General features: G+C 36.1%; 4 protein-coding genes across 7 annotated transcripts; 2 read left to right on the forward strand and 2 right to left on the reverse strand.

Annotated features, from left to right (window-relative positions):
- Window positions 1-1,071: 1,071 nt before the first annotated feature.
- LOC103950820 (amino acid transporter AVT1J-like) lies at window positions 1,072-3,280 on the reverse strand. The gene is made up of 3 exons (XM_009362060.3): window positions 3,163-3,280; window positions 2,411-3,018; window positions 1,072-2,063 (listed from the first exon to the last, which is right to left on the reverse strand). Exons 1-3 carry the CDS (start codon window positions 3,278-3,280, stop codon window positions 1,551-1,553), a joined length of 1,239 nt encoding a protein of 412 aa, XP_009360335.2. The 3' UTR covers window positions 1,072-1,550.
- A 6,711-nt stretch (window positions 3,281-9,991) lies between these two features.
- LOC103950821 (amino acid transporter AVT1I) lies at window positions 9,992-12,091 on the reverse strand. The gene is made up of 3 exons (XM_009362061.3): window positions 11,641-12,091; window positions 10,889-11,496; window positions 9,992-10,630 (listed from the first exon to the last, which is right to left on the reverse strand). The coding sequence occupies exons 1-3, from the start codon at window positions 11,756-11,758 to the stop codon at window positions 10,115-10,117; spliced, it is 1,242 nt and encodes a 413-aa protein (XP_009360336.2). The 5' UTR covers window positions 11,759-12,091; the 3' UTR covers window positions 9,992-10,114.
- Window positions 12,092-15,478: 3,387 nt separating this feature from the next.
- Window positions 15,479-19,539, forward strand: LOC103950822 (probable apyrase 6). Of its 2 annotated transcripts, XM_009362063.3 has the most exons (9): window positions 15,479-16,469; window positions 16,710-16,822; window positions 17,245-17,352; window positions 17,473-17,527; window positions 17,953-18,144; window positions 18,239-18,336; window positions 18,520-18,716; window positions 18,838-18,922; window positions 19,017-19,539. In XM_009362063.3, exons 1-9 carry the CDS (start codon window positions 15,848-15,850, stop codon window positions 19,050-19,052), a joined length of 1,506 nt encoding a protein of 501 aa, XP_009360338.2. In that variant the 5' UTR covers window positions 15,479-15,847; the 3' UTR covers window positions 19,053-19,539. The 2 variants fall into 2 exon arrangements, with proteins under 2 accessions (XP_009360338.2, XP_009360337.2); XM_009362062.3 differs by having other exon boundaries at window positions 15,480-16,469; window positions 18,838-19,539.
- Window positions 19,540-21,349: 1,810 nt separating this feature from the next.
- Window positions 21,350-24,484, forward strand: LOC103950823. 3 transcript variants are annotated; one of them, XM_048572389.1, is made up of 8 exons: window positions 21,350-21,495; window positions 21,625-21,915; window positions 22,425-22,496; window positions 23,067-23,131; window positions 23,320-23,473; window positions 23,560-23,673; window positions 23,782-23,871; window positions 24,090-24,484. In XM_048572389.1, the coding sequence occupies exons 2-8, from the start codon at window positions 21,649-21,651 to the stop codon at window positions 24,222-24,224; spliced, it is 897 nt and encodes a 298-aa protein (XP_048428346.1). In that variant the 5' UTR covers window positions 21,350-21,495; window positions 21,625-21,648; the 3' UTR covers window positions 24,225-24,484. The 3 variants fall into 3 exon arrangements, with proteins under 3 accessions (XP_048428346.1, XP_048428347.1, XP_018503826.2); XM_048572390.1 differs by having other exon boundaries at window positions 21,351-21,495; window positions 23,581-23,673; XM_018648310.2 differs by lacking the exon at window positions 21,350-21,495 and having other exon boundaries at window positions 21,502-21,915.
- Window positions 24,485-24,759: the final 275 nt, after the last annotated feature.

Raw genomic sequence — 24,759 nt, forward strand, 5'->3', positions numbered from 1 at the left:
AGATAATGCATGACAGGCCATGAATAATGCAAGAAAAAGGACTGAAAAAAAAGCAGCAAATTATTAGGGAAGAAAGAAGTGTACGTACTTTGCAGGGATCCCAAATCCAGATTAAATATATGCTCTTCTTTTCTATGGATGTCTTGTTTTTCAGTGTTGAAGTGCTATATATTGGAAGCACATTCTTCTGCACTAAAAAAGAGTTAAAAGGCATTATTTACAATGAAACTTGCTGCTTTATGTGTCCCAATGTCTCATGATGTATCCAGATTCAGTATGAAATACTTGACTGAACGTCATGAAATAATAATTCATCATCAAGATTCAAAAGTGCTTCCATACTGATTAAAAACAAAAGACGAAAGGTGCTTTTGCATAATTGCAGACGATGAAAAATGAATCAGAATAGCCCAACATATAGCTGATAAACTACTCTCAACTTATTGCTGATTAATTTTGAGTTAGATGCTCGTATTCTGTTATAATATCTTTTAACTATTTAGTAACAAGCTAAGAATGTCATTTTTCATATCTCACGATTATTTGTTTTAAGATTTTTTATCTTTCCCACGATCTTACAACATTGGATGCATTTTATAGATCTTCCCCTTTCAAATTCTTGCAGCTGGTACCCTCCTGTTGAGGTCATTTTCTTTATCTTATTGTTATCTTTTGCCCCCTTAATAAAAGAAATGGCATATCCAAAGTTTGCTTTGGTGCAATTGAAATTAATCCTAACATGACCCTAACATTGATCGAATCGCTTTTGGACAGATCCAAAGGTTCCAAACTAATGATTCTGATCAAAAGATGGTGCATGTTTCCTGATTCTTGTGAGCTTGTGAGTGTTATACTGGAAATTTCTCAATTGTAGTACGTTACGTAGACGTTGGTTTTGGTTCCGTTTTCTTTGCTTTAAGGGATTCCCACTTTATATTCATATGAATAATGCAAGAGTCTTTGGAGCAGGGTAATTATTATATCCAAGCACATGAAAATAATGCAGGGAAAAAGCAGTAAATTATTAGGAAAGCATTGTTCTTTGTTCCTTCTGTACTACAGAAAGTTGAAAGCCATGATCCGGAAGCAGTATTGACATTTGACCGAAGACAGTTCAGTTGAAAATTATAGTATGCGTACCATGAACGAATAAAAGAATTATGAAATTAAAGAATATTGAAATCGAAGAAATACAAGAAGATTCATTAAGAAGGTTACATAATTCGTAAGATTACATTTTAATGGACTTATAAGACTCCTATTTATAAGAGAAAAACGAAAATAAATTCTAAACATAACAGATAAATAATCATAATCCTTGACCCACAACAAAACTAATAAAATAACAATAATAATAAGAACTAATTTTCCAACAAATTCATCGTCAAAAGTGCTTCCATACCGAACCAAAAAAAAAAAAAAAAAAAAAAAAAGCAAAAATAGAAAGTGATTTTGCATAATTGTAGAAATGGGAAACGAATCATGTGGTGAAATTCTACTTCTTGCAAATTTTTTATCAGAGTTACTAATTAAAATGCTCCATTACGATTTCAGAATTGTCTTACAATTTGTTTCACAGAAGTGTACGTACCAACTACCCCAACAAAAGACCCTATTACCATAATCGCAACAATTACCGCCAACTCAAACCCGAATCTCCTAGCAGCAACGGTAATCTTGAGGTAGAACAAGCACGGCAGCAAGACTGAGACCATCACGTTCAGAGATGCGCCGATTAAAGCCATTAAGTAGCTAAAAAACGGAATGGCCAAGGCCACAATTACGGTGCTAATTACAATTAAGGTTCGCACGAAGATGCTAATTGTGCAACTGTTGCGAAAAGGGCGTGTATCCTCAATAGCAGCAGCAATCGGAGTGATTATAATTGCATACTTTGTGAGGGGATTAATTATAGTAATGTAAATTGCTATCCTTGAACTAATTTTTCGTACTGGAAGATTTAATGTGACTTGAGACTTCAATTCTTGTCCGAACATCAAGTAACCTAAAACCGCCATTGATCCGTAGGTGATGGTGCTTGCAACGAAGCAGATAAGTAATACCTGCAATGATGGGGAAAATGGACATGGTCAGATCACTGCAAAAGATTTCAGGAACAAATAGAATCCGTTACAAAAATTTTAGTGACTTCAATAAAAAATCGAAAACGAATAAGGTTTCAATCAAAGAATGTTAATAAATAGAGACCGCATCCAAAGTTACCCAAATTTTAATCAAAAATTAAGTTGAAGGAGACTAAACCGACAATAAGCCATGTGTGAATCATGATTTAATGCCTCTTTATAGTCCTCTTATGTGTTTCTCTCGTTCTGTTTTTTATTAAAAATTTGTAACCGTTTTATCTGCGCATGTTCCATGAATTATTTAACCGTGCTTCAAAAATACTGACCTTGGAGAATTTGCTCCTGTCCTTCATGGAATTGCACAATGTGGGAAAAACTGCATGGCCACAATAGCAGAACAGATACAAGCTCACAGCAGTAGGCAATCCTCTCAAATTAAGAAGAGCATCTCCTTCATGAAACCCTACACCATCAACCGCACCAACCCAAAACACGCAGGCAACCAAAAGAAGAGAAGCGAAAACTCCTCCGGCGGAAACATAAGCCAACAATCTTAGACTCTTCAGCCATGTCGTTGGCAGAATTACAAGGGCAGTGAGCAAAACAAAGCATTGTTTGCCTCCGACTTTGAGGCCTGCCATGTTAAAACCCATGCTTGGGAACAACTGGTTTAAGTTGTCACCTTCTAATATTAGAAACTCAACAGCTACCAAATACAGCTCAAGGTACATAAAAATGGAGATGGCGACTCTTCCTTTCTGTCCATAAGCAGCTTCTCCAATGTTGGGATAACTCTTGATCCGCGGATTCCCGTCCATGCATCGTTGTAGAAGCAACCCGGTATACCAACAAAGAAGTGCCAACAGGAAAAGAAGGATTAAGCTCAACCACCCTCCTTCAGAAAGTGCAATTGGAATCGATAGAATCCCAACTCCTGAAAAATTAAACAAGGTAATTAAGAATGTTTTGTGTGAAGGGGTCAGACACGCTAACCTAGTCAACTGACCTAACTCATATTTGTCGTAATTAAGAAAGTTAAAAATATGGTGTGACGGAGACAAAAAAGAGACAAATTTACCTGATAACGTGTTGAGACCATTAAAACATGTTCTGAAAAATGAGGTGCCTCCACCTTTGGTTGGTTCCTGTGAGGGTAGGTTTTGGCTCTCAATTTTCTCTGCTTTAAAGCTTTCCATTTTTTGTGCTGCCCGCTATAAAAACTTTGGTTCCGCTGAGGAAGCAAGGGCTATCCAGTTATATAATGCAAAAAGGTGACCAAAGCTAGCATTGCCAGAAACGATTGAATTCCAATAACAAAATCATTTGTTCCTGGAAAAACAGAAAAGAAAGGGAAATGGATGGTGAGGATGAGTAGATAGCCACACAAACAAACATCAATATTTAATTAAAGAGAGCATTAGGCAGTTTGTGTTAGACGAAGTCCGTGTCTGGTTTCTGTTCCCGGGACTTCAGGAAGTTGTGATCAACCTAAACTCTTGTCTATGAAGAGTTAGCTCAGTTTACAACTCTTTTAAATGTTTGTTGTTTCTGTGATACGTTTCCTTTGTATCTTCTGTTGTAATTTTTGAATTTTGAATAACCTTGTAAATAGGGATTTCATTCCCTGATGTAATCAGAAGTGGAATATAAATACATGCAGCCTCTCATTGAAAAGGCATGCAATTGAAGTGAACCCTTGAATATACTTAAGTTTTACATGGTATCAGAGCCCTAGCAGTCCAACGACACAGATCCAATTTTTTTCCCCATTGGCTGATAGCTCGAACGCATGCAATTGAAGATACAAAGGAAACGTATCACAGAAACAACAAATATTTAAGAGAGTTGTAAACTGAACTAACTCTTCATAGATGAGAGTTTAGGTTGATCACAACTTCCTGAAGTCGGGGGAACAGAAACCAGACACGGACTTGGTCTAACAGCTTGTACAATCTGTGGAATTTAATTGGTGAAAATTACACGTCTATAGGCTTTCAAAAGGAAACCCACTTACATGTTTCGAACTTTGCTTTAGAAGAAATTAAGCCTACTTTCCATTAGGATCTAATCTCAGAGGAGACGTATGCTCTTATTGTCATGCATTATTTGCAATATCATCAATAACTGTTCAGAACAGTACGATTGACACGCGAATATAAAACTTATTCGGCACTTCTCTTTTGTTATAGTTGGAGGAGTGCGAATGGCGAACAGACTTTCTAGAATGTTATTGTAAATAACCGTTTTCAGAATGGCGAACAGACTTTCGAACTTTGTTTTTAGAATGCCAATAATCGTTTTCAAATCATAATTGTGTATTTTATCTTATGATGACTAATATTTTGAATATCATCACTTTTTTTGTCATTCTAATACATTACTAATAAACACATGAAAATTGCACACTTAAAATAGCCCGAAAAGCACTTTCCACGTTCATGGTCTTATCTTACTTCACAATCAAACTGGAAACTATGTCCTTTTTGTTTTTTTTTTTGAGAATCTCGGTGGTATGAGGTAAATTTATTGATATGGGGAAAAAAAAAGCTATACCTAGTCGGGAGGGACATAAATCTTACCCCTCATGAACCTTATCATGTGCTTGTCAACACTTTTGTTTAAAGATAATTAAAATTGTATAACACAAAAGAATATTATAAACATGATTAGTATACATGTTTTGAGTCAATTTTAAGGGGCAAAGAAAAACATATGTTTTCTGTAGAAGACAACCATAACAATGGCAATTAGATAATTAGGGTTTTTTTGGTTTTTTTTTATTTTAATTTTACTATTATTAAGGAGAATGAAGAGGGTTCGAAACTATTGAAATGATTTAGGAGAGAGTTTTGAAACATGACATATATATGCATGAAAACTTAACATCCTATCACTAGGATATTAAACTACATGCAAATTTGTCATAAGATAGGATTGGTTTTTTTTTTTTTTTAGTGTTAATAAGTGGATGCTATTGGGCACACAGGTCTTGCACCAGAGAAAGAAACCAATTTACGATATTGGTACCTATTGAGGCATGATCGGGACGTATATCTGAAATGACTCATTTAAGTGATTATTTATCTTAACTAAAGATTTGAGCCTCTCTAAATTTAAATGTGAAAAACTCACATACTTTCAACCAAAAAAGGGTCGAATTTGTACATTTATACTGAAATCATCGAAAACAAAAAGTATGGACTTTTGATACAAGTGATCTAAGTTTTGAGATGGAGAGTTGAACATGGGTATACAAAAGAAGTATATTCGCTCTAACTATTACACACCCGCTTCTAAAAAAATTAGTCCAATATTAAAGCCGCATAAGTTTTAGTTTTCTGATTGACAAGTGAACAACTCATTTAAGTGTATCGTTTCAAAGAGTCAAGACATTCTTCTTTTATGTTTCCCATGATCGATCGATGCCTAGTAGTATTGTGATCATTTGCCTAGCATTATGTATGAAGAGAGTGGAAATATGACCGCATTAACAACGATAAAGGTGCTTCCATCCCATGTATATGCTTGCTTGTATAATTGTATGGAAGACGTTAAATAGAGCTATGATCATAATCCATCACCATGGTATCTGAGAGAAACTTCTCTCTTTATCTTCCATGTTAGAATGAAACACTAGAGAAGTATCAGGAACATATCCAGCCAGCTTTAATTCTTCAACCAATTCGTCAACTGCCCGGTGCAGTACAGTAGAAACAGAACGCTCCCCGTCTCCAGAAAAGAATTTGTGCACTACATTGTTCACCTCAATGGAGCTGCATCCGGGAATCTTTACAACTCTTCTGTCTCTCATCAACTTCCTTAAGTAATCCACATCCTCCCATCTCCCCGCTCTTGCACACAAGTTCGATATGATCACATAGTCCCCACTGTGAGAATCATCTAACTCAAAAATCCGTTTAAGCACCCGCATCCCCATGTCTACATCACCATGGCTGGCACAAGCAGATGGTTGGGTTTCGTACAACCATCAATTTTATTTGAAAAAAAAAAAAAAATAATCAGAGAGACTATTATACATATTTATAAAATTATACAAAGAACATAGTGATTTTCTCAAGAAAAATAGTTTTTTTTTTTTTGGACGCTCATAGGGTGGTAATCAAGCGATTGATGAACTTGAGGACGGTTGAATTTCACAATAAAATTGAAGAGAAAGCCTTTATAATTTAGACAAGAAAATGGATGTTCAAAGAAAGTGAAAAATAGGTGTCCAGAGAAAAATAATCATAAAAAATAAAAGAAAGGTATTCAGATGTTCAGAAACGAAATATAAGTGTACATACGATCACTCTTCCCGGATATGGTAAAAAGTTTGTTTTCCAACTTCCTCTTTTTCTTTTTTTTTTTCTTTTTTTTTTTACTGGGTTCAAATTTGTCCAGGAAACCTTTAGATGATCGAACTTGTTTCTTGTTTGTCCACCCAAAGCCCAAATTCTGGTTCTACTACTACATGCAGCCCAAGCCTAAATATATATTTTTTTTTGGGATTTTAATTTACCACATTCCCCTTCTTCTTGTGCACTTCTTTTTTTGTTTACGTTACTTGATTTTTTTATTTTATTTATTTATTCAGTTTAGTGGCTATAATAAAAGAAGAGAGTGGTTGGGAAAAAAAAAATGAGTGCAAAATAATTTCTCAAATTTTAATACAAGATGAAGGAGAATCGAACGTAAAAGAGTTAGGTGTTCTCGTGGATTTAAGAGCATGCAACTTTCCCACATTCTGCACATTCAAACCAAGTACTAATATGATCCAAAAAGGTGGTGCATTTTGCCTTATTTTTGTGAATCTATGATCGTCACACTCAAAAGTTTCTCGACCGTAGGTGTTAGGTTTTTGGCTCTCCATTCTCTTTGCCTTTAGCCTTATGGGGTCCGACTTTAGGTGTCTTTCCTTAGACATTTCACAGTAGTTTGTGTGAGTGTGATACTTATATATAAGAATCATGTAACTTGAGTTTGATACGTATAACATTACTGCTTCACTAGTGTAAGTTCAATATATTAATATCACACTCAAATTTTCTAGTCCATTGTAAATGTGTGACTTCTATACAAGTTCAATATATTAGTCCACACTAGATAATGCAAGAAAAAGGACTGAAAAAAGCATCAAATTATTAGGGAAGAAAGCAGTGTACGTACTTTGCAGGGATCCCAAATCCAGATTAGATATACTGTTGTTTTTTAGTGTTGAAGTGCTATATATTGGAAGCACATTCTTCTGCTCTAAAAAAAGTTAAAAGTCATTGTTTACAATGAAACTTGCTGCTTTATGTGTCCCAATGTCTCATAATGTATCCATATTCAATATGAAATACTTGGCTGAACGTCATGAAATAATAATTCATCATCAAGATTCAAAAGTGCTTCCATACTGATTAAAAAAAAAAAGACGAAAGGTGCTTTACTGCTTTTGCATAATTGCAGACGATGAAAAATGAATCAGAATAGGCCGATATATAGCTGATAAACTATTCTCAATTTATTGTCGATTAATTTTGAGTTGGATGCTCGTATTTTGTTATAATATCTTTCAATTAACAAACAAGCTAAGAACATCATTTTTCCTATCTCACGATTGATTGTTTTGAGATTTTTTATCTTCCACACGATCTTACCACGTTGGATGTATTTTATAGATTTTCCTCTTTCAAATTCTTGCAGCTGGTACCCTCCTTTTGAGGTCATTTTCTTTATCTTATTGTTATCTTTTGCCCCTTTAATAAAAGAAATGGCATATCCAAAGTTTGCTTTGGTGCAATTGAAATTAATCCTAACATGACCCTGACATTGATCGAGTGCTTTTGGACAGATCCAAAGATTCCAAACTAATGATTATGATCAAAAGATGGTGCATGCTTCCTGATTCTTGTGAGTTTGTGACTGTTGTACTGGAAAATTTCTCAACTGTAGTACGTTTCGTAGGCGTTGGTTTTGGTTCTCCGTTTTCTTTGCTTTAAGGGATTCCGACTTAGCAGAGTAATTATTATAACCAAGCACATGAAAATAATGCGGGGAAAAAGCAGTAAATTATTAGAGCAAGTCCAGCCCAAGACAATAGGCTGGTCTAAAGTCCAAAAATTGAGCCGGCACCCCCAAAAAACACTCCAACCGAGCTTAATAGGCTGGTACCCAGTCTAAGCCAGTCTTTGGGCCGGTCTAAAATGTGCTGAATCAAGGTCCGACCTACATGATGCTAGGCTGATGTTAGCCACCTAATATCCTTTTTTTGCGCCAGGCACGTGGAAAACACGTGCGCATGGTTGCAAGTGGCCGACAGCATCGCAAAGGTGGGGCCCACTATGCAGGATATGTGGCACAATGTGGACCGTTGGATTTCCAATGACTATTTTTCTAGGCTATTGGATTTCAACAGTAAAAAAAATTGAAATTTAAAATTAATGGCTACTGACGTGACACAATGAGGACCATTTGATTTTCAGATCAACGCTCCGCCAAAAAACTTAAAAATAAATAAATAAAATGTCAAAAATTAATAATAATTTTTTACAAAATCAGAGATTAAAAATCAAATATTTTATTATAAAAATTAATAATACTTTAATAAATTGACTAGGCTATTTAGTTTTAGAGATGAAGATGTATTTGGTCAATTAAATTATTCATAAGGTTTATCACTGTGCACTAAGTAGATTAAATAGACTGAATGCTAGCGTATTTTTTAAGAGTCGACTTGCTCTTAGGAAAGCAGTGCACTTTGTTGGCTGATTAAAAACCGGATTAAGTTTGCTCCTTTTTCTATGAATTTCTTGTTTTTTTTGTTTCGTGGATGCTATTGGACATATATCCTCTCCACACTACGGAAAGTTGAAAGCCATGATCCGGAAGCAGTATGGACATTTGACCAAACGCCATAACCGACAGTTCAGTTGAAAATTAAAGTATCCGTACCATGATTGAATAAAAGAATTATAAAATTAAAGAATATTGAAATCGAAGAAACACAACAAGGATTGTTAAGAATGCTACATAATTCATAAGTAGTCTAGTATCGAACTTATAAGATTCCTATTTATAAGAGAAAACGAAAATAAACCTTAAATATAACGGACGAATAATCATAATCCTTGACCCACAAAAAAATCTAATAAAATAACAATAATAATAAAAACTAATTTTCCAACAAATTCATAGTAAAAAATGCTTCCATACTGAACAAAAAAAAGGAAAAGTTTTATTCTAATGATTGTCTAAAATTACTTTTTGAATAAATTCTAATCCTTAGCATTTAGTTGTAACTTTTTAATATTAAATAGGTTGTAATAATTATTGAGTTTTTTGTTTGTAGGTTATATATTGATTCCCATAAATAATAAAAATGTTATTTATCATTGATAGTTATTATTAAGTTCTCATAATAAGAAAAGTCATATTTTTTATTGTGCGTGAATTTCTCCATATATATGTATATTCATATCACGTACATATGTATGTTTAGATACTATAGTTACGTACCGATATATTCTTACCGATACTTTTGTACCTATGAGTAATATAAAGTACCTAAAGTTATGTATCGAAACTTATGCACCGATACTTTCGTACTTATGAATAAAATAAGATACCGAATGTTATGTATAAATTGATTTTGTTTTGCTGTTGAATTTTTTTAATAATGAGAATTTGAATTTTGAATAAATTTTTATCTATTGATATGATTAGAGCACAAAATAAAAAAAATAATTATAGATGGGTAAAGAATTTCGAATGGAAAGTTTATAAATAATAAATGTGCTATAATTACTTAAATCTGGTAAGTTTTTAAAATAGGGACTTATATTAGACTTGGAAAACCATTCAGGATAAAATTTAAAAACAATCTTATTGAAGCCCTAAAATCTAAAAGCACCCCACTAAAAAAAAAAAAAAAAAAAACAGAAAGTGATTTTGCATGATTGCAGAAATGGGAAATGAATCATGTGCTGAAATTCTACTTCGTGCAAAAAATTTATCAGAGTTACCAATTAAAATGCTCCATTACGATTTCAGAATTGTCTTACAATTTGTTTCACAGAAGTGTACATACCCACTACGCCAACAAAAGACCCTATTACCATAATCGCAACAATTACCACCAACTCGAACCCGAATCTCCGAGCAGCAACTTTAATCTTGAGGTAGAACAAGCACGGCAGCAAGACTGAGACCGTCACGCTCAGAGATGCGCCGACTAAAGCCATTAAGTAGCTGAAAAACGGAATGGCTAATGCCACAATTATGGTGCTAATTACAATTAAGGTTCGCACGAAGATGCTAACAGTGCGACGACTGTTGCGAAAGGGGCGTGTATCCTCAATAGCAGCAGCAATCGGAGTAATTATAATTGCATACTTTGTGAGGGGATTAATTATAGTAATGTAAATTGCAATCCTTGAACTAATTTTTCGTACCGGAAGATTTAATGTGACTTGAGACTTCAAGTTTTGTCCGAACATCAAGTAACCTAAAACCGCCATTGATCCGTAGGTGATGGTGCTTGCAACGAAGCAGATAAGTAATACCTGCAATGATGGGAAAAATGGACATGGTCAGATCACTGCAAAAGATTTCAGGAACAAATAGAATCGGTTTAAAAAAATTTAATCAAAAATCAAGTTGAAGGAGACTAAACCGACAATAAGTGATATGTGAATCACGATTTAATGCATCTTTATGGTCCTCTTAAGTGTTCCTCTAGTTCTGTTTCTTATTAAAAATTTGCATCCGTTCTATCTGCGCATGTTCCATGAATTATTTAACCTCGCTTTGAAAATACTGACCTTGGAGAATTTGCTTCTGTCCTTCATGGAATTGCACAATGTGGGAAAAACTGCATGGCCACAATAGCAGAACAGATACAAGCTCACAGCAGTAGGCAATCCTCTGAAATTCAGAAGAACATCTTCTTCATGAAACCCTACACCATCAACCGCACCAATCCAAAATACGCAGGCAACCAAAAAAAGAGAAGCGAAAACTCCTCCGGCGGAAACATACGCCAACAATCCGAGACTCTTCAGCCATGTCGTTGGAAGAATTACAAGGGCAGTGAGCAAAACAAAGCATTGTTTGCCTCCGACTTTGAGGCCTGCCATCTTAAAACCCATGCTTGGGAACAACTGGTTTAAGTTGTCACCTTCTAATATTAGAAACTCAACAGCTACCAAATACAGCTCAAGGTACATAAAAATGGAGATGGCGACTCTTCCTTTCTGTCCATAAGCAGCTTCTCCAATGTCGGGATAACTCTTGATCCCCGGATTCCCGTCCATGCAACGTTGCAGAAGCAACCCAGTATACCAACAAAGAAGTGCCAACTGGAAAAGAAGGATTAAGCTCAGCCACCCTCCTTCAGAAAGTGCAAATGGAATCGATAGAATCCCAACTCCTGAAAAATTAAACAAGGTAACTAAGAATGTTTTGTGTGAAGGGGTCAGACACGCTAACTTAGTCAACTGACCTAACTCACATTTGTCGTAATTAAGAAAGTTAAAAATATGGTGTGACAGGGAGAAAAACGAGACAAATTTACCTGATAACGTGTTGAGACCATTAAAGCATGTTCTGAAAAATGTGGTGCCTCCACCTTTGGTTGGTTCCTGTGAGGGTAGGCTTTGGCTCTCAATTTTCTCTGCTTTAAGGCTGTCCATTTTTTTGTGTTGCCCACTAAAAAAACTTTGGTTCCACTGAGGAAGAAGGGGCTATCCAGTTATATAATGCAAAAAGGTGACCAAAGCTAGCGTTGCCAGAAACGATTGAATTCCAATAACAAAATCATTTGTTCCTGGAAAAAAAAAAGAAAAAAGAAAGAAAAGGGAAATGGATGGTGAGGATGAGTAGATAGCCACACAACCAAACACCAATATTTCAGTTTTCAACAAAAAAAAAAAAAAAAAACACCAATATTTAATTAAAGAGAGCATTAGGCAGCTCGTACAATCTGTGGAATTTAATTCGTGGAAAATTACACGTCTATATGCTTTCAAAAGGAAACCCACTTACATGTCACGAACTTTGCTTTAGAAGAAATTAAGCTTACTTTCCATTAGGATCCAATCTCAGAGGAGACGTATGCTCTTATTGTCATGCACTATTTGTGATATCATTAATAACTGTTTAGAACAGTGATTGACACGCGAATATAAAACTTATTTGACACTCCTCTTTTGTTATAGTCGGAGAAGTGCAAATGTCGACCAGACTTTTTAGAATGTTATATTGTAAATAGAATTTCTAGAATGCTAATAACCGTTTTCAAATTATGATTGTGTATCTTATCTTATGATAACTAATATTTTGAATATCATCACTATTTTGGTCAATATCCAATAAGTTCTCATTCTAAAATAATTACGAATAAACACATGAAAATTGCACACTTAAAATAGCCCGAAAAGCACTTTCCACGTTCATGGTCTTATCTTACATCACAATCAAACTGGAAACCATGTCTTTTTTTTTTTTCTTTTTTTCTTTTTAGAATCTCGACAATTTGAGGGAAATTTATTGATATGGAAAAAACAAGAAGTTATACCTAGTCGGGAGGGACATAAACCTTACCATGTGCTTTTCAACACTTATGTTTAAAGATAATTAAAATTGTATAACACAAAAGAATATTATAAACATGATTAGTGTACATGTTTTGAGTAAATTTTAAAGCGCAAAGAAAAACGTATGTTTTCTGTAGAAGACAACCATAACAATGGCAATTAGATAATTAGGGTTTTATTTATTTTTTTTAATTTTACCATTATTAGGGAGAATGAAGAGGGTTCGAAACTATTGAAATGATTTAGGAGAGAGAGTTTCAAACTGTGACATATGAGTGAAAACTTAACATCCTATCACTAGGATATTGAACTACATGCAAATTAATTTTCTTTCATAAGATTGGGTTGCTTTTTTTTCTCTTTTTCTTTCGGTGTTAGTAAGTAGATGCTATTGGGCACACAGGTCTTGCACTAGAGAAAGAAACCAATTTACAATATTGGTACCTATTGATGCATGATCGGGACGTATATCTGAAATGACTCATTTAAGTGATTATTTACCTTAACTAAAGATTTGAGGCTCTCTAGTTTTAAATGTGAAAAACTCACATACTTTCAACCAAAAAGGGGTCGAATTTGTATATTTATACTGAAATCATTGGAAGAAAAAAAACGTATGGAGAGTTTTGATACAAGTGATCTAAGTTTTGAGAAGGAGAGTTGAAGTCGGGTATACAAAAGAAGCATATTCGCTCTAATTAATGTAGTTACACCTGCCTCTAAAAATTAGTCCAATATTAGAGCTGCATAAGTTTTAGTTTTCTGATAGACAAGTGAACAACTCATTTAAATGTGTCGTTTCAAAGAGTCAAGACGTTATTCTTTTATTTTTCCCATGATCGATCGATGCCTAGTAGTATTGTGATCGTTTGCCTAGCATTATGTATGAAGAGAGTGGAAATACGACCTCATGAACAACGACAAAGGTGCTTCCATCCCACGTATATGCTTGCTTGTATAATTGTAAGGAAGACTTTAGAGCTATGATCGTAATCCATCACCATTAATATAGAATCATGTTTCGCTACTAAAAGGAGAGCAAGAAGTGTTGCTGAAAACCCAATCATAAATGGATATGTGTTTGAATAATTAAAATTGGAACTATAATCAGACACTTGTTCATTTGTGATTGGGTTTCATCATCACTTGTTGTTTTTTTTTAACAGCGAAGCATGATTCTTTTATATATGATCATAATCCATCACCATCTCTAAGTTTCGTAACGAATTGGTACGAATCATGAAAATATTCTAAAAATGGAAACATCAGCTAACTTCTTCCTTTGGGTTACCCAAAAAAAGGGCACACATCACATATTGTTTAGGCATGCTTAAAGACTATCTAACCTAACTGATTGCTTGGGGAAATTGTGGACATGGTTCAATGATTCTACTTTGTAGGTCAAAAGAAATTGCATGGAATATGCATTATATTATTTTCCAACCTTTTGTAAAGAATTTGAAAGCAACGTGACAAAAAACAAATACATCATATGATTAAATATTCAGGTCTAGGCATGTTTGAAAGGAGAAATAAAAAATTGTGTCCAAATTGAAGCATATTCATTTTAATTCCCATCAAAATGGTTGGATGAGAAGGGATATATTTGTATTATGTTTGACCTAGTTATATTCATATCTGGTTTCTTTACAAGAAGTTTTTCAGAGTGTAGTCAAAATACCGTTCATGTGATATTAAAATTTACTTAACTTATAACATGTGTATTTAATTTTTATTCATATTATAATACGAAGAATAATTCACCGCGTAACATGTTTCATGTACATAAACGAGGCAATAAGAATAAATTGTGTAGACGGGTGAAATTGGGTAGTCGGGTTCTGATAGCCCGATGCGGGGATCTTATTGGTGTTGATGGTATGTCCCAATACATTGCTAGGCCACACTGTGATACATTCTAGCCAAACTATGGGCTCACTAATGGGCTTCGCTCTTGTAGGATTCAGCTCACCATCCTTGAACCCCTATTTTTTTTTTTTTTTTTTTTTGAAAATCTTGACGGTACGAATGAATTGATATTAAAAAAAAAAAGTCACACTTAGTTAGAGGAAAGAAAAACCTTATTCTTTATAAAGCAAGAAAAACAAAATACAAGAAAAGAAGGAAAGACATACACCTTATCTCTCTTGAAAAAGAAAATACAAGAAAAAGAGGAAGCCCATATTTTGCCTTATTGATATATCCAACGTTTAAAGTTTATACAATAAATATTTTTGTAGAAATATAAAAAAAATAGAAAAATATATGAAAATAAGGATTGAAGTCTAAACTTCACCTCATAACACATAAACTCTTAAATTTAGGCTAAAATCGACAGATATTGTAGATATTTTTGACACATTTGTTAAATACTAGAGAAACTCGTATATTTCTTTGTCCAAACCAATGCTTGACATCTAAAGTTTCATTTTAAATTTCTATCATTTTCGTTGAAAAAGACTAATATCGATTCGATATATCCATTGATATTTCTACCGATTTGCATATGAATATTTCAACTGATACTGATATTTAAAATATTAAAAGTGTTTGAAAGATTTTTTGGTGAAAATATTTTGATAACTTTTAAACGCTGGAAGATTTTTTTGGTGAAATTTTTTTTTTTTGATAAAGTACGATATTTAGTAATTCAAAGAAAAGTATACACATACATGTCGAGGCTAGAGTGCAAAATATTTTTTTTTTAAATATTTTGGTACGGTTGTTCTTCGGTTTAATTTGTTTGTTCCATTTTTTTTTCTTTCGGTTTTCGGTTGTTCGATGGTATACAAATAAACAATCTCAAAACAAAATGAGAAACGGTCCAGCGCGGCAAACCGTAAAGAATGAGTCACAATTAGACAAGTGAACCGAACCGGGAACGGTCGGAGGATAGCTAAGGAGGGAGCGAGGAGGAGTCGGAACCTGCCTCTATAGGAAGAGGGAAAACCAAGACGTCGTTCGTTTTTCCCAGATACCAACACCTGCGACGCACAGAGGGATCGAGAGGGCGACAGTTTGATCACCGCCCTCTCCGTCTCCGATCAACCACGAGCCCCTCATTTTTTATTTTTTTACACATTTGAATTTAATTATTCATTGCGTTTCGATTGGAAACCCTCACTACGACATCATTGTTTTTGTCAAATTACCCGCGAAAATTCCTATGATTCTCGGTGCCTTTTCATGCGACGATTGAATACCCGTAAAGGGGTCAATTCGAAGCCTGCCGACGACGACGACGACGACGACAGCAATATGGATCCGGTTAAGCTCCAAATCCGACCCATCACCCGATCCAATCTCTTCTCCCGGAGCCCCAAGCACAACCCCAGATCGAGCCTCTTAATCGTCGCCTCAGTCGCCATCGCACTCGCTCTCACAGTATGCTACTTTCTCGTTTCCGCGCGAAATTCGAGAAATTTTGGTACGAAACGGTACGGGATTGTCATCGACGGCGGGAGTACGGGAAGCCGGATCCACGTATTCGGGTACGGAGTTGACGGCGGTAACAGTGCCGTGTTTGATTTTGGAAAGGACGGGTTGGCGTCGATGCGGGTCAATCCGGGGCTCTCGGCTTATGCAGAGGATCCGGAATCGGCAGGTGGGTCGCTGCGGGAGCTTGTGGAGTTTGGGAAGGGGAGGGTTCCGAAGGAGCACTGGGCGGAGACGGAGATTAGGCTTATGGCTACGGCGGGGCTTCGATTGCTTGACTTGGGTGTTCAGAATCGGATTCTGAATTCTTGTAGGAAGGTGCTTCGCAGTTCGGGGTTTAAGTTTCGTGACGAGTGGGCTTCCGTCATTACAGGTACTGTTAATTGTGAATTTATGGTGATTTTGGTATTAATTGCAATACAATTGAAGTGAAATGAATAAGCTTTGAAGCTAAATTTAGTGGCATTGTGCAAAACAAGCCGATATCGGATGCTAGGAAAGATTATTTGCCATAATGGTCATTGTAAATTGTATGTTAACTTCAAGTTTGTAGTTTTTTATTTTTCGGAATTAGTCTTCGAATCGTTATTGCTGAAAGTTCTAGTTGATTTAGGATCTGATGAAGGATTATATGCTTGGGTTGTTGCAAACCACGCTCTTGGTACTCTTGGTGGCGATCCTGCGCAAACAACTGGGATTATTGAACTTGGTGGAGCTTCTGCTCAGGTTAGGTTACTTCTATCTGCTACTCGGGAATTTGTGTTCTTTTCGGAAATATGATTAGATATCTCTTCATGCACAAGCACTAAAAAGTTAGGCCTTTTCACTTAATAGTCCTTGATAACATTGCACTTTAGAGAGAAACACTTCAAATCCAATGTTTTGGAAGGAAACCCCGCTGACTTTGAATGGGTGAATGACAACAAAGGAATTTCACAACTAAGAATTAGTTAGAACATGGCAAGTGGCTAGCTGAGTTTTTTTTTTTTTTTTCTTCCTCCAATTATACTCTTGAAGTGTTTTTTCTAATTTACTAACAAAATATCAGAGAAAAGAGTTGGAAAGAGTTATGCATGGTTCATGCGGTTGGGAATATGAGGTTCTTATTTTTTGGTTGTCTGAGAATGTTCGGTGCAATTTTATTTTAGGTGACTTTTGTTTCAAGTGAGTCAGTGCCTCCCGAGTTCTCTCGTGCAATTAAATTTGGAAATGTCACTTACAATCTCTACAGTCACAGCTTTCTTCATTTTGGCCAGGTATTCATTTAGTTCTATTAACTCTATTTAAAGTTGCCAATCAAATTGAAGCTTGAACTTTAATTTTCCTAAAGGTGTTACTTTATGGTTTGAAGTTTAAAAAGTAATTTGGTTTTGCAGAATGTTGCATATGATTCATTGAAAGAGGCTATTGTTTCAGGATACTTCGACTCAGGTCAAGATACAAGCTTTTCTTTCTGCACTGATTATATGAATGCTTTGAACCTCAAGTTATTTGACTTACTGAATTTCAATATGTTGTTGTGTGGCACCTTTGAACTGATACCTCCTTAGATACAAGTGTTGTTGTCTGTCCTGATAGGATCTGTCTATATTTGAATGCAATGGATTTGTGCTGGTTCACATTCGTTTGCATTGAATGCTACAATTGACAGTTCATATATTCTTAAAACAGAATATTAGACTGTTTGCTAGCATGGAGCATATTTATGCGGTTCTTACTCTCCCTTTTGCACAGTTATTTTGATTCCTTTATTTGATCAAATGCATATTAGCCATACTTCTTAAAGTTTCACACTTAGAATATGATTTTTTTTCTTTTTTTTTCTGAGTTTCTTCATGCTTTTCTCATTAATTCAGCTGGTAAGTCACTTCAGGAAAGAATGTCAATAGATCCTTGCACTCCTAAAGGCTACTCATATAAGATGCAGTCTTTGGAGCTTCCTCCACGTTCTTCGGTTGGGAAGAATAGACATTTATCTGCTCTACAATCAAGGGGTAACTTCTCTGAGTGCAGATCTGCTGCAAAAATTATGCTGCAGAAGGGAAAAGGTTTAGATACTCTTCTTCAATCTTTAGTGTGTTATTACATTTGCGTGACACGTTACCTTCTTTTAACACTCATTATGTCTTTACTTGGGATCAGAGAAATGCGTGTATCAACAGTGCGATATAGGATCAACCTTCATTCCTAAGCTTCGGGGAAAGTTTTTGGCTACAGAAAACTTTTTCTATACATCTAAGGTTTTTTTCTTCTCAGTACTTTATTTTTCATCAGTTTCTTCTTATTACTGCTTTTACTATCATTTTTAATGTTAAGCAAGTAAGAATTATACCCTTTCAGATTTGAAAAAAAAAATATTATTCTTCATTGCAGTTAACAGTGTTGCTTACACTCCTTTTTCTTTTTTGTCAATACTTGCTTAGTTCTTTGGTTTGTCCCCAAATGGATTTCTTTCAAATTTGATGATGGCTGGACAACAATTTTGTGGAGAAGATTGGTCAAAGATAAAGAAGAGATACCCGACAGTTGATGAAGAAGCTTTGCTGCACTATTGCTTCTCTTCCGCATATGCGGTAGCCCTACTTCATGATAGTCTTGGAATTGCTTTGGATGATGAAAGGTATTACTCATTTAACTTCAGAATTGTATATTAAGATGATGGCATACTTATACATTTGAACTTGAGCACACGAATGCGAATCTGTTTCTTATTGTTTGTCACTATTTTTTTTAATTACCAGGATCGGGTTTGCAAATCAGGTGGGAAGTATTCCACTCGATTGGGCACTGGGAGCTTTCATCTTGCAAAGTACATCTGATTTGGATGTAGGGCACTCTGATTGGCTTACCGCCATAATTGATGATGGATCTCCCACATTGCTATCAGTAATTTTTATCTTTTCAATATTAATGTTTACAGTGTGGTCACTGTCAAAGTGGAGGAAGCCACAGCTGAAGACAATTTACGATCTGGAGAAAGGGCGGTATATAGTGACTCGTGTTAGTAGATGATTGATAGCGCCTTGTAGAGGAATGCACACTCGCCATGTAGATTCAGATTGAAAGAGTGGTGCGATATGCTAAACCCAATTCACTTGAGCAGCCTCGGCTTCTTGCCCAAGGCCACCCTCTCGAGGTTACCAACCAGAAATGAGATTGTACAGTGCGGGTATCTATCTGCACAGAATTTAGAGGTAACATATTTGCGCCATAGCTACGCTTAGATCCCCATTTTGTATTCGGAGGAATCCCAGTACCTCCTATTTGTTATATCATATGAAGGTTAGGATAAAAGAACAGGGGCATGCTGGTATTGGAGAGAGATGTAGAAAGCTGTATCGTTGTATGATAATGCGGTAATGCACTTGATTTGTTCGTCACAATTGTTATTCTTGTTACTGAAGCGTGAGCTTATTTCATTGCATCAGGGTTTCTACTTTTCATGTGCTTCGTGTTATTCAATTCTCTCGTTTGGATTAACGAAAGAATTACCGGCTCCCTCGACTGTTTGTATCGCGTGAAAACCTCTTGGAACGTATATGTTCACTGGAAATTGTAGTTGTTGATGTCATTAGATCCATCTGAAGACCGAGGCTATGGTTTTTCAGAATTTCAAATTTTGGGGAAATGAACTTTCTCGTTTTCACTCGAAAACTAAGAAACCACGTAGAGCATGACCATGTTAAATGTCCGGCCCTTAAGGGGAAGCGTCACTAGATCATAAGCTAGTTGGTAAACGTAAGAGTTGCATCCCTGAAGGTCTGGTTCTTTCTCTTCCCATCCGAGCAATGCAAGTAATCGGAGTATGCCCGTGGTTATGTTGTTCCAATTGCTTTTAAAACGACGTCGTGGACTTGTAGTTTGGTTCGATGTTCTCTCCCACATGTTTATTCAATGTGGGAGAGAAACATGATAGCTCTCGTTTTCAGTCGAAAGGGTCTTGGTCTCTTTGCCGTTGCTCTTGGGCTCCAAGCCTCCAATCCCACCATTTTTGTTTGAACGAGTATCTTCTGAGCTGTATGAGTGTGACAAAAAGAACATGCAGAAGAAATTAATAATTTAATTAACTTTTTCTAGGGAAATTAATGGTCTTTTACCAATTTGAATCCGTGTGCTGCGTTATCCTATTCCTACCTAATTAATTAAATCTGACCCAAATTATACTGCCTTGTCGAAATAATTGAGTACACTGCCCAAAGTGTGTTGAAATAATTGATTAAAGCGTAGCTTCACTAGTACATTACACCTCCAATTGAACAATTTAAAGCAAAGTTTGCAAAATTTAAGACCGTGATTTTGAACCACGGAAGTTGTCTAGTGGAAATGCGATAGAATTATAAGTCAGGTTTGCTCCTTGGTCTTGGATTCGATGCACGAAGCTGTAAAAGATACAGATAATTTATTGATTGAAAGCTCTGAGAGAAAGTGTGTCATTGAACTGTGACTAGAAATGAGTTGAAATGTTTTTGGCCCTTATGCGCTCTACTGAAAATTCGTCTTAGTCTTCAGAATGTGGAATACCTCATAGTTTAGAAAACAAAAACGCATGATTTTGAAACCCTTCAAGGGTGGCAATTTTCTACAGAAGGATTGGAGCTACGTAGGCTTGAGAGTCGGCTCAAAAGACCCTTTTAGGCTTTTAACCTCATTCCAATGGTATGTTTGAGATTGTTTGCAGATGGGCTAAAACGCGCATTGACAATCAAAAGTGATTTTGGTTATTTCGTGAAAAAATTCAAAAATATTTTAAGTTAAAACCATATTTTCATCATAAAGTTCGAGAAGCATTCTTCAGGAGTTGGAACATAATATTTTTGAAAGAAAAATTAATAAAGATGACTTGAAAACGATAAGAATAAAATAAAGGGTAAAGTGAATAATATCAGGATTGATTTCTTATTGTAAAATGTGGTTTTTCATTAAAATAAACAGTACTGAGAGTTTTTCGTTAAGGTTTCTATTTTTAAATCTATAGTGTGTTTTACAATGTATTAGTTTTTGTAAATTTCCCGACACGTTCCCATATTTGCCAAATTCGGTGATGATGACGAGTCCGATGACGACGGTGGTAATTGATAAAGCAACTTCATTTGTCCAAATCAGTGTCGTCTTACATCAATTTCGGTCGTGCAGAGCGGAACCGGTCGTTTTACGCGGCTACAAAAAACCAGTAGGACGAAAATACCCCTTCTAGTCGTTCGGTGAAGTCGGGGACAAGACAGCCAGCACTATATGTAGCCATTTGGCTATTTTGGGCAAATCCAAATTAACATCCAACGGACGACTCCAATTAGAAAATTCACGAAATTCACGAAATTCCCTCTCCCTCTCTCTCTCTCTCTCTCTCTCTCTTCCTCGATTATCTTAACGCGCTTTCGATTTTCCTCTCCTACTCGGAGGTAAGATTTTTCTCCCAAATCGGAAACCTCCGATCCGCTGTCATTCCAGCGCGATCCCGGGTTTTCTAGGGCTTTTACCCCAAATTCGTTTCGTTTGGTTGGTAATTTGTGTTGGCTCAATTCGATTAGGTCCGTTTTTCTGTGCAATCGGCAATGAGTGACCACCTCGTGTTGTACGTTGACCGCCTCCTTCGGCCAATGGCAGCGCAGCCGCCTTCCGAGCCTGCTGAGGCTGGTTCTGTGCCTGAGCCGGCTGGACCGGAGCCAGAACTGGATGCCGCCGGGCCTTCTTCGAGTTCGTCATCGGAGGAGGCGGATGAGGAGGAACCGCTGATTCAGACGGCGGAGTGCCGCATTTGCCAGGATGAGGATAGCGTTAGCAATTTGGAATCTCCTTGCGCCTGTTGTGGCAGCCTCAAGGTATAAATTTGCCGTCTTTGTACGAAATTCTGGAATTTTTTGTTGAAAATGGTACGGATTTGAATTCATTTGGGTGGTTGTAGGGCATGTTTTCGATTTTGTAAATTACTGTGTAGTTTTCGGGACAGAGAGAGTATAATGAAATGTCCCCAAATGAAGGTATGAGCATATCGACATGGATGGGAGAATTTCCTAGCTAGTTATTTGAATTTTTGGAATCCATTAAGTCATTAGGACATGCCGTCTCACATTTCGTATTCAAAGAACCGGTCTTGTCCCTCCTTGTTTGCAGTTCTTTCATCAATGTTGTAAATTTGTAATTAACAGAATTGTTGCATTCCAAAATGTTGAATTTGTAAAGCATTGCTTAGTAATCATCTATTCATGTCTTCTTATCTTTGTTTTTCGTGTTTGTCTGATCGCATTGTGCGTGGTGAAATTTGTTTTACATCTGTTTATCATATGGGTCTCCAATGGATTTCTTACTGTTTTTCTAATTTGTTTTTCAGTATGCTCATAGAAAATGTGTTCAGTATTGGTGCAATGAGAAAGGGGATATAACTTGTGAAATTTGTCATCAGGTATGCTTCTTGAATTTTTCTGCATCTATTATTGGTGCTAATCTTATGTTGCACATAAGCTTTTACGTTTGATTTTCCGACTGCCTTGGTTACTGGAATTTTCATTTGTTGAAAAATGTACTCCTAATTTCCTGTTAGAATCCTTGGCCGGCTGTGCGTCATGAGGAATTAAAAACTAGTAATGAGTGGATGACAGTTGAATTTATGTGGTGACATGATAAGGGGTGGATCACCCTTGACCTTTTCCTAAATGATGTGATCCAATGGGGCCATGTTTACCTAAGAAAATTAAATTTGAGCGGGTGAATAGAAGTCATTTGTGTACATATAACTTGTAGATCTCTCATACGCATTATGCTTTTCCTGTATCCGTTTAACGCTATATAGATAGCTTACATTTTCTTCAGAATTTGGAAAAGTAGATCATGTTCTGTTTTGTATTAAGTTAGATGGAGAAGTTGTTTGAAATTGTTATTCGTCCATCTTATTTATTTTGAAAAATTTGAAATCCTTCCAAGCCATATGAAATTTCATTCCGTTCTAATACGTGGTCTTTTGCATTATGTACAGCCTTACCAACCTGGCTACACTGCACCTCCTCGTCCACCATCTGATGAAACTACTATTGAAATTGGGTGAGTCAAATTTTCTTATACATGTGTTCATGTTTTACCCAAGTGTCTGATTTATCTTGATTATCTTGGTAACTTAGCTACGTAATACTTCTGTCATGTTTATGAATAGAACTGTATAAATGGCAATCTAGATTCCTTATAGACTTATAGTTACCTTACTTATCTTTGGCTATGGGTGTTTCTTGCAGCGGTGGCTGGACACTTTCTGGCACTCCCTTGAGTTTGGATGATCCACGCATTTTGTCAATTGCAGAGGCAGAACGTCAGTTTATGGATACTGAATATGATGATTATTCTTCAAGTAGTAGTGGAGCTCCATTCTTTCGTTCAGCTGCCTTAATTGTAAGCCGATTAATTTTCAAAACTTACCGGGAAAACATTCAAAATTTTTTTCTCATATGCTTATCCTCATGTATGATGTAAATCAGCTTTGGTTTTTTATTTTGCAGTTAATGGCCCTTCTAATCTTGCGGCATGCATTGAGGGCCTCAGTTTCTGACTCCGACTCTGGGGATGACAGTGACACATCTGCCATTTTCTCTGTAAGTGGATTTGAATTTGCATTTCTACAACGCGCCTGCTGGTGCTACATTATTGAAAGAATGTGATTTGCGGTTCATTGAGGCTGATAAACTGGTCGCGCTTTGCAGCTTTTCTTGCTTAGAGCAGCTGGCTTTCTACTGCCCTGCTATATTATGGCTTGGGCCATCAGTATCTTGCAGCGTCGACAGCAAAGACAGGTCAGAATTATCTTATCCACTGTTGGGTTTTATTTTATTTTTTTTCCGGCTCTGCTCTTACCATGTTGGACTGATGTAGCTACATAATAATCACTTGGTATATTCCATAGTTATGTCGTAAAGATATAATCTTAGATTTGGAAACTGTAACATGATACATAGAATTTGTGCTTATTTTTGTCGCTCATTATTGTTCTCATCGTAATATGGAAAAACAGGAGGCCGCAGCAATGGCAGCAGCCCAAGTTGCTTTTGTTCTTCAATCCGGGCAACATAGGGGTTTACAATTTGCGGTAGCACCAGGACCCAGTGGAACTCCACATCCAGAAACTGCACATCAAGAAACTGCCTAATTTATGAAGCCAACAAAATGCCAGAGAGTTTCCGGTGCCATGGTGAGGGCGATTCAGCGGAAAGTAGTGAACAATAAATGAAAACGTTTATGTTTGTCGAAAAATATGATGGAAACAAAAAAAGTGTAAAACATTGGAGAAGAGAGAAGGCTATGTCAGTCAGGTCTGGGTTCGTTCCATCTTCGGTTGTCCTGTATTTCATGTATGTTTATGTACATTAATTTCGTCCAACCTGAGAAAGAAAGAAAAAATTTCTCCAACTTGTTGGGTAGCTCAAAGCAGTTGGTTGTTCGACTTGAATATATTTCCTCAGCTCAAGGATGTTACATAGAAAGATTGCGGCGAGGGACTTAAAACTTCTGTAGAACCTTGAGGTAAATTTGTTAGAAATGCAATATGAAAATTCGATAAACAAACTAGAAAATGATTAGATGCAATATATTTGAGTCAACTTTATGAAGCTTCTTCGTAACCGCCACATAAACTCACACTCAACATGCTAGTGGAGTGTTATTGTGTCAAACATATGTCATGC

The sequence above is a fragment of a genome, unplaced genomic scaffold (assembly GCF_019419815.1).
Source record: "Pyrus x bretschneideri cultivar Hongxiangsu unplaced genomic scaffold, Pyrus_bretschneideri_v1 Contig6, whole genome shotgun sequence".
Lineage (NCBI taxonomy): Eukaryota > Viridiplantae > Streptophyta > Magnoliopsida > Rosales > Rosaceae > Pyrus > Pyrus x bretschneideri.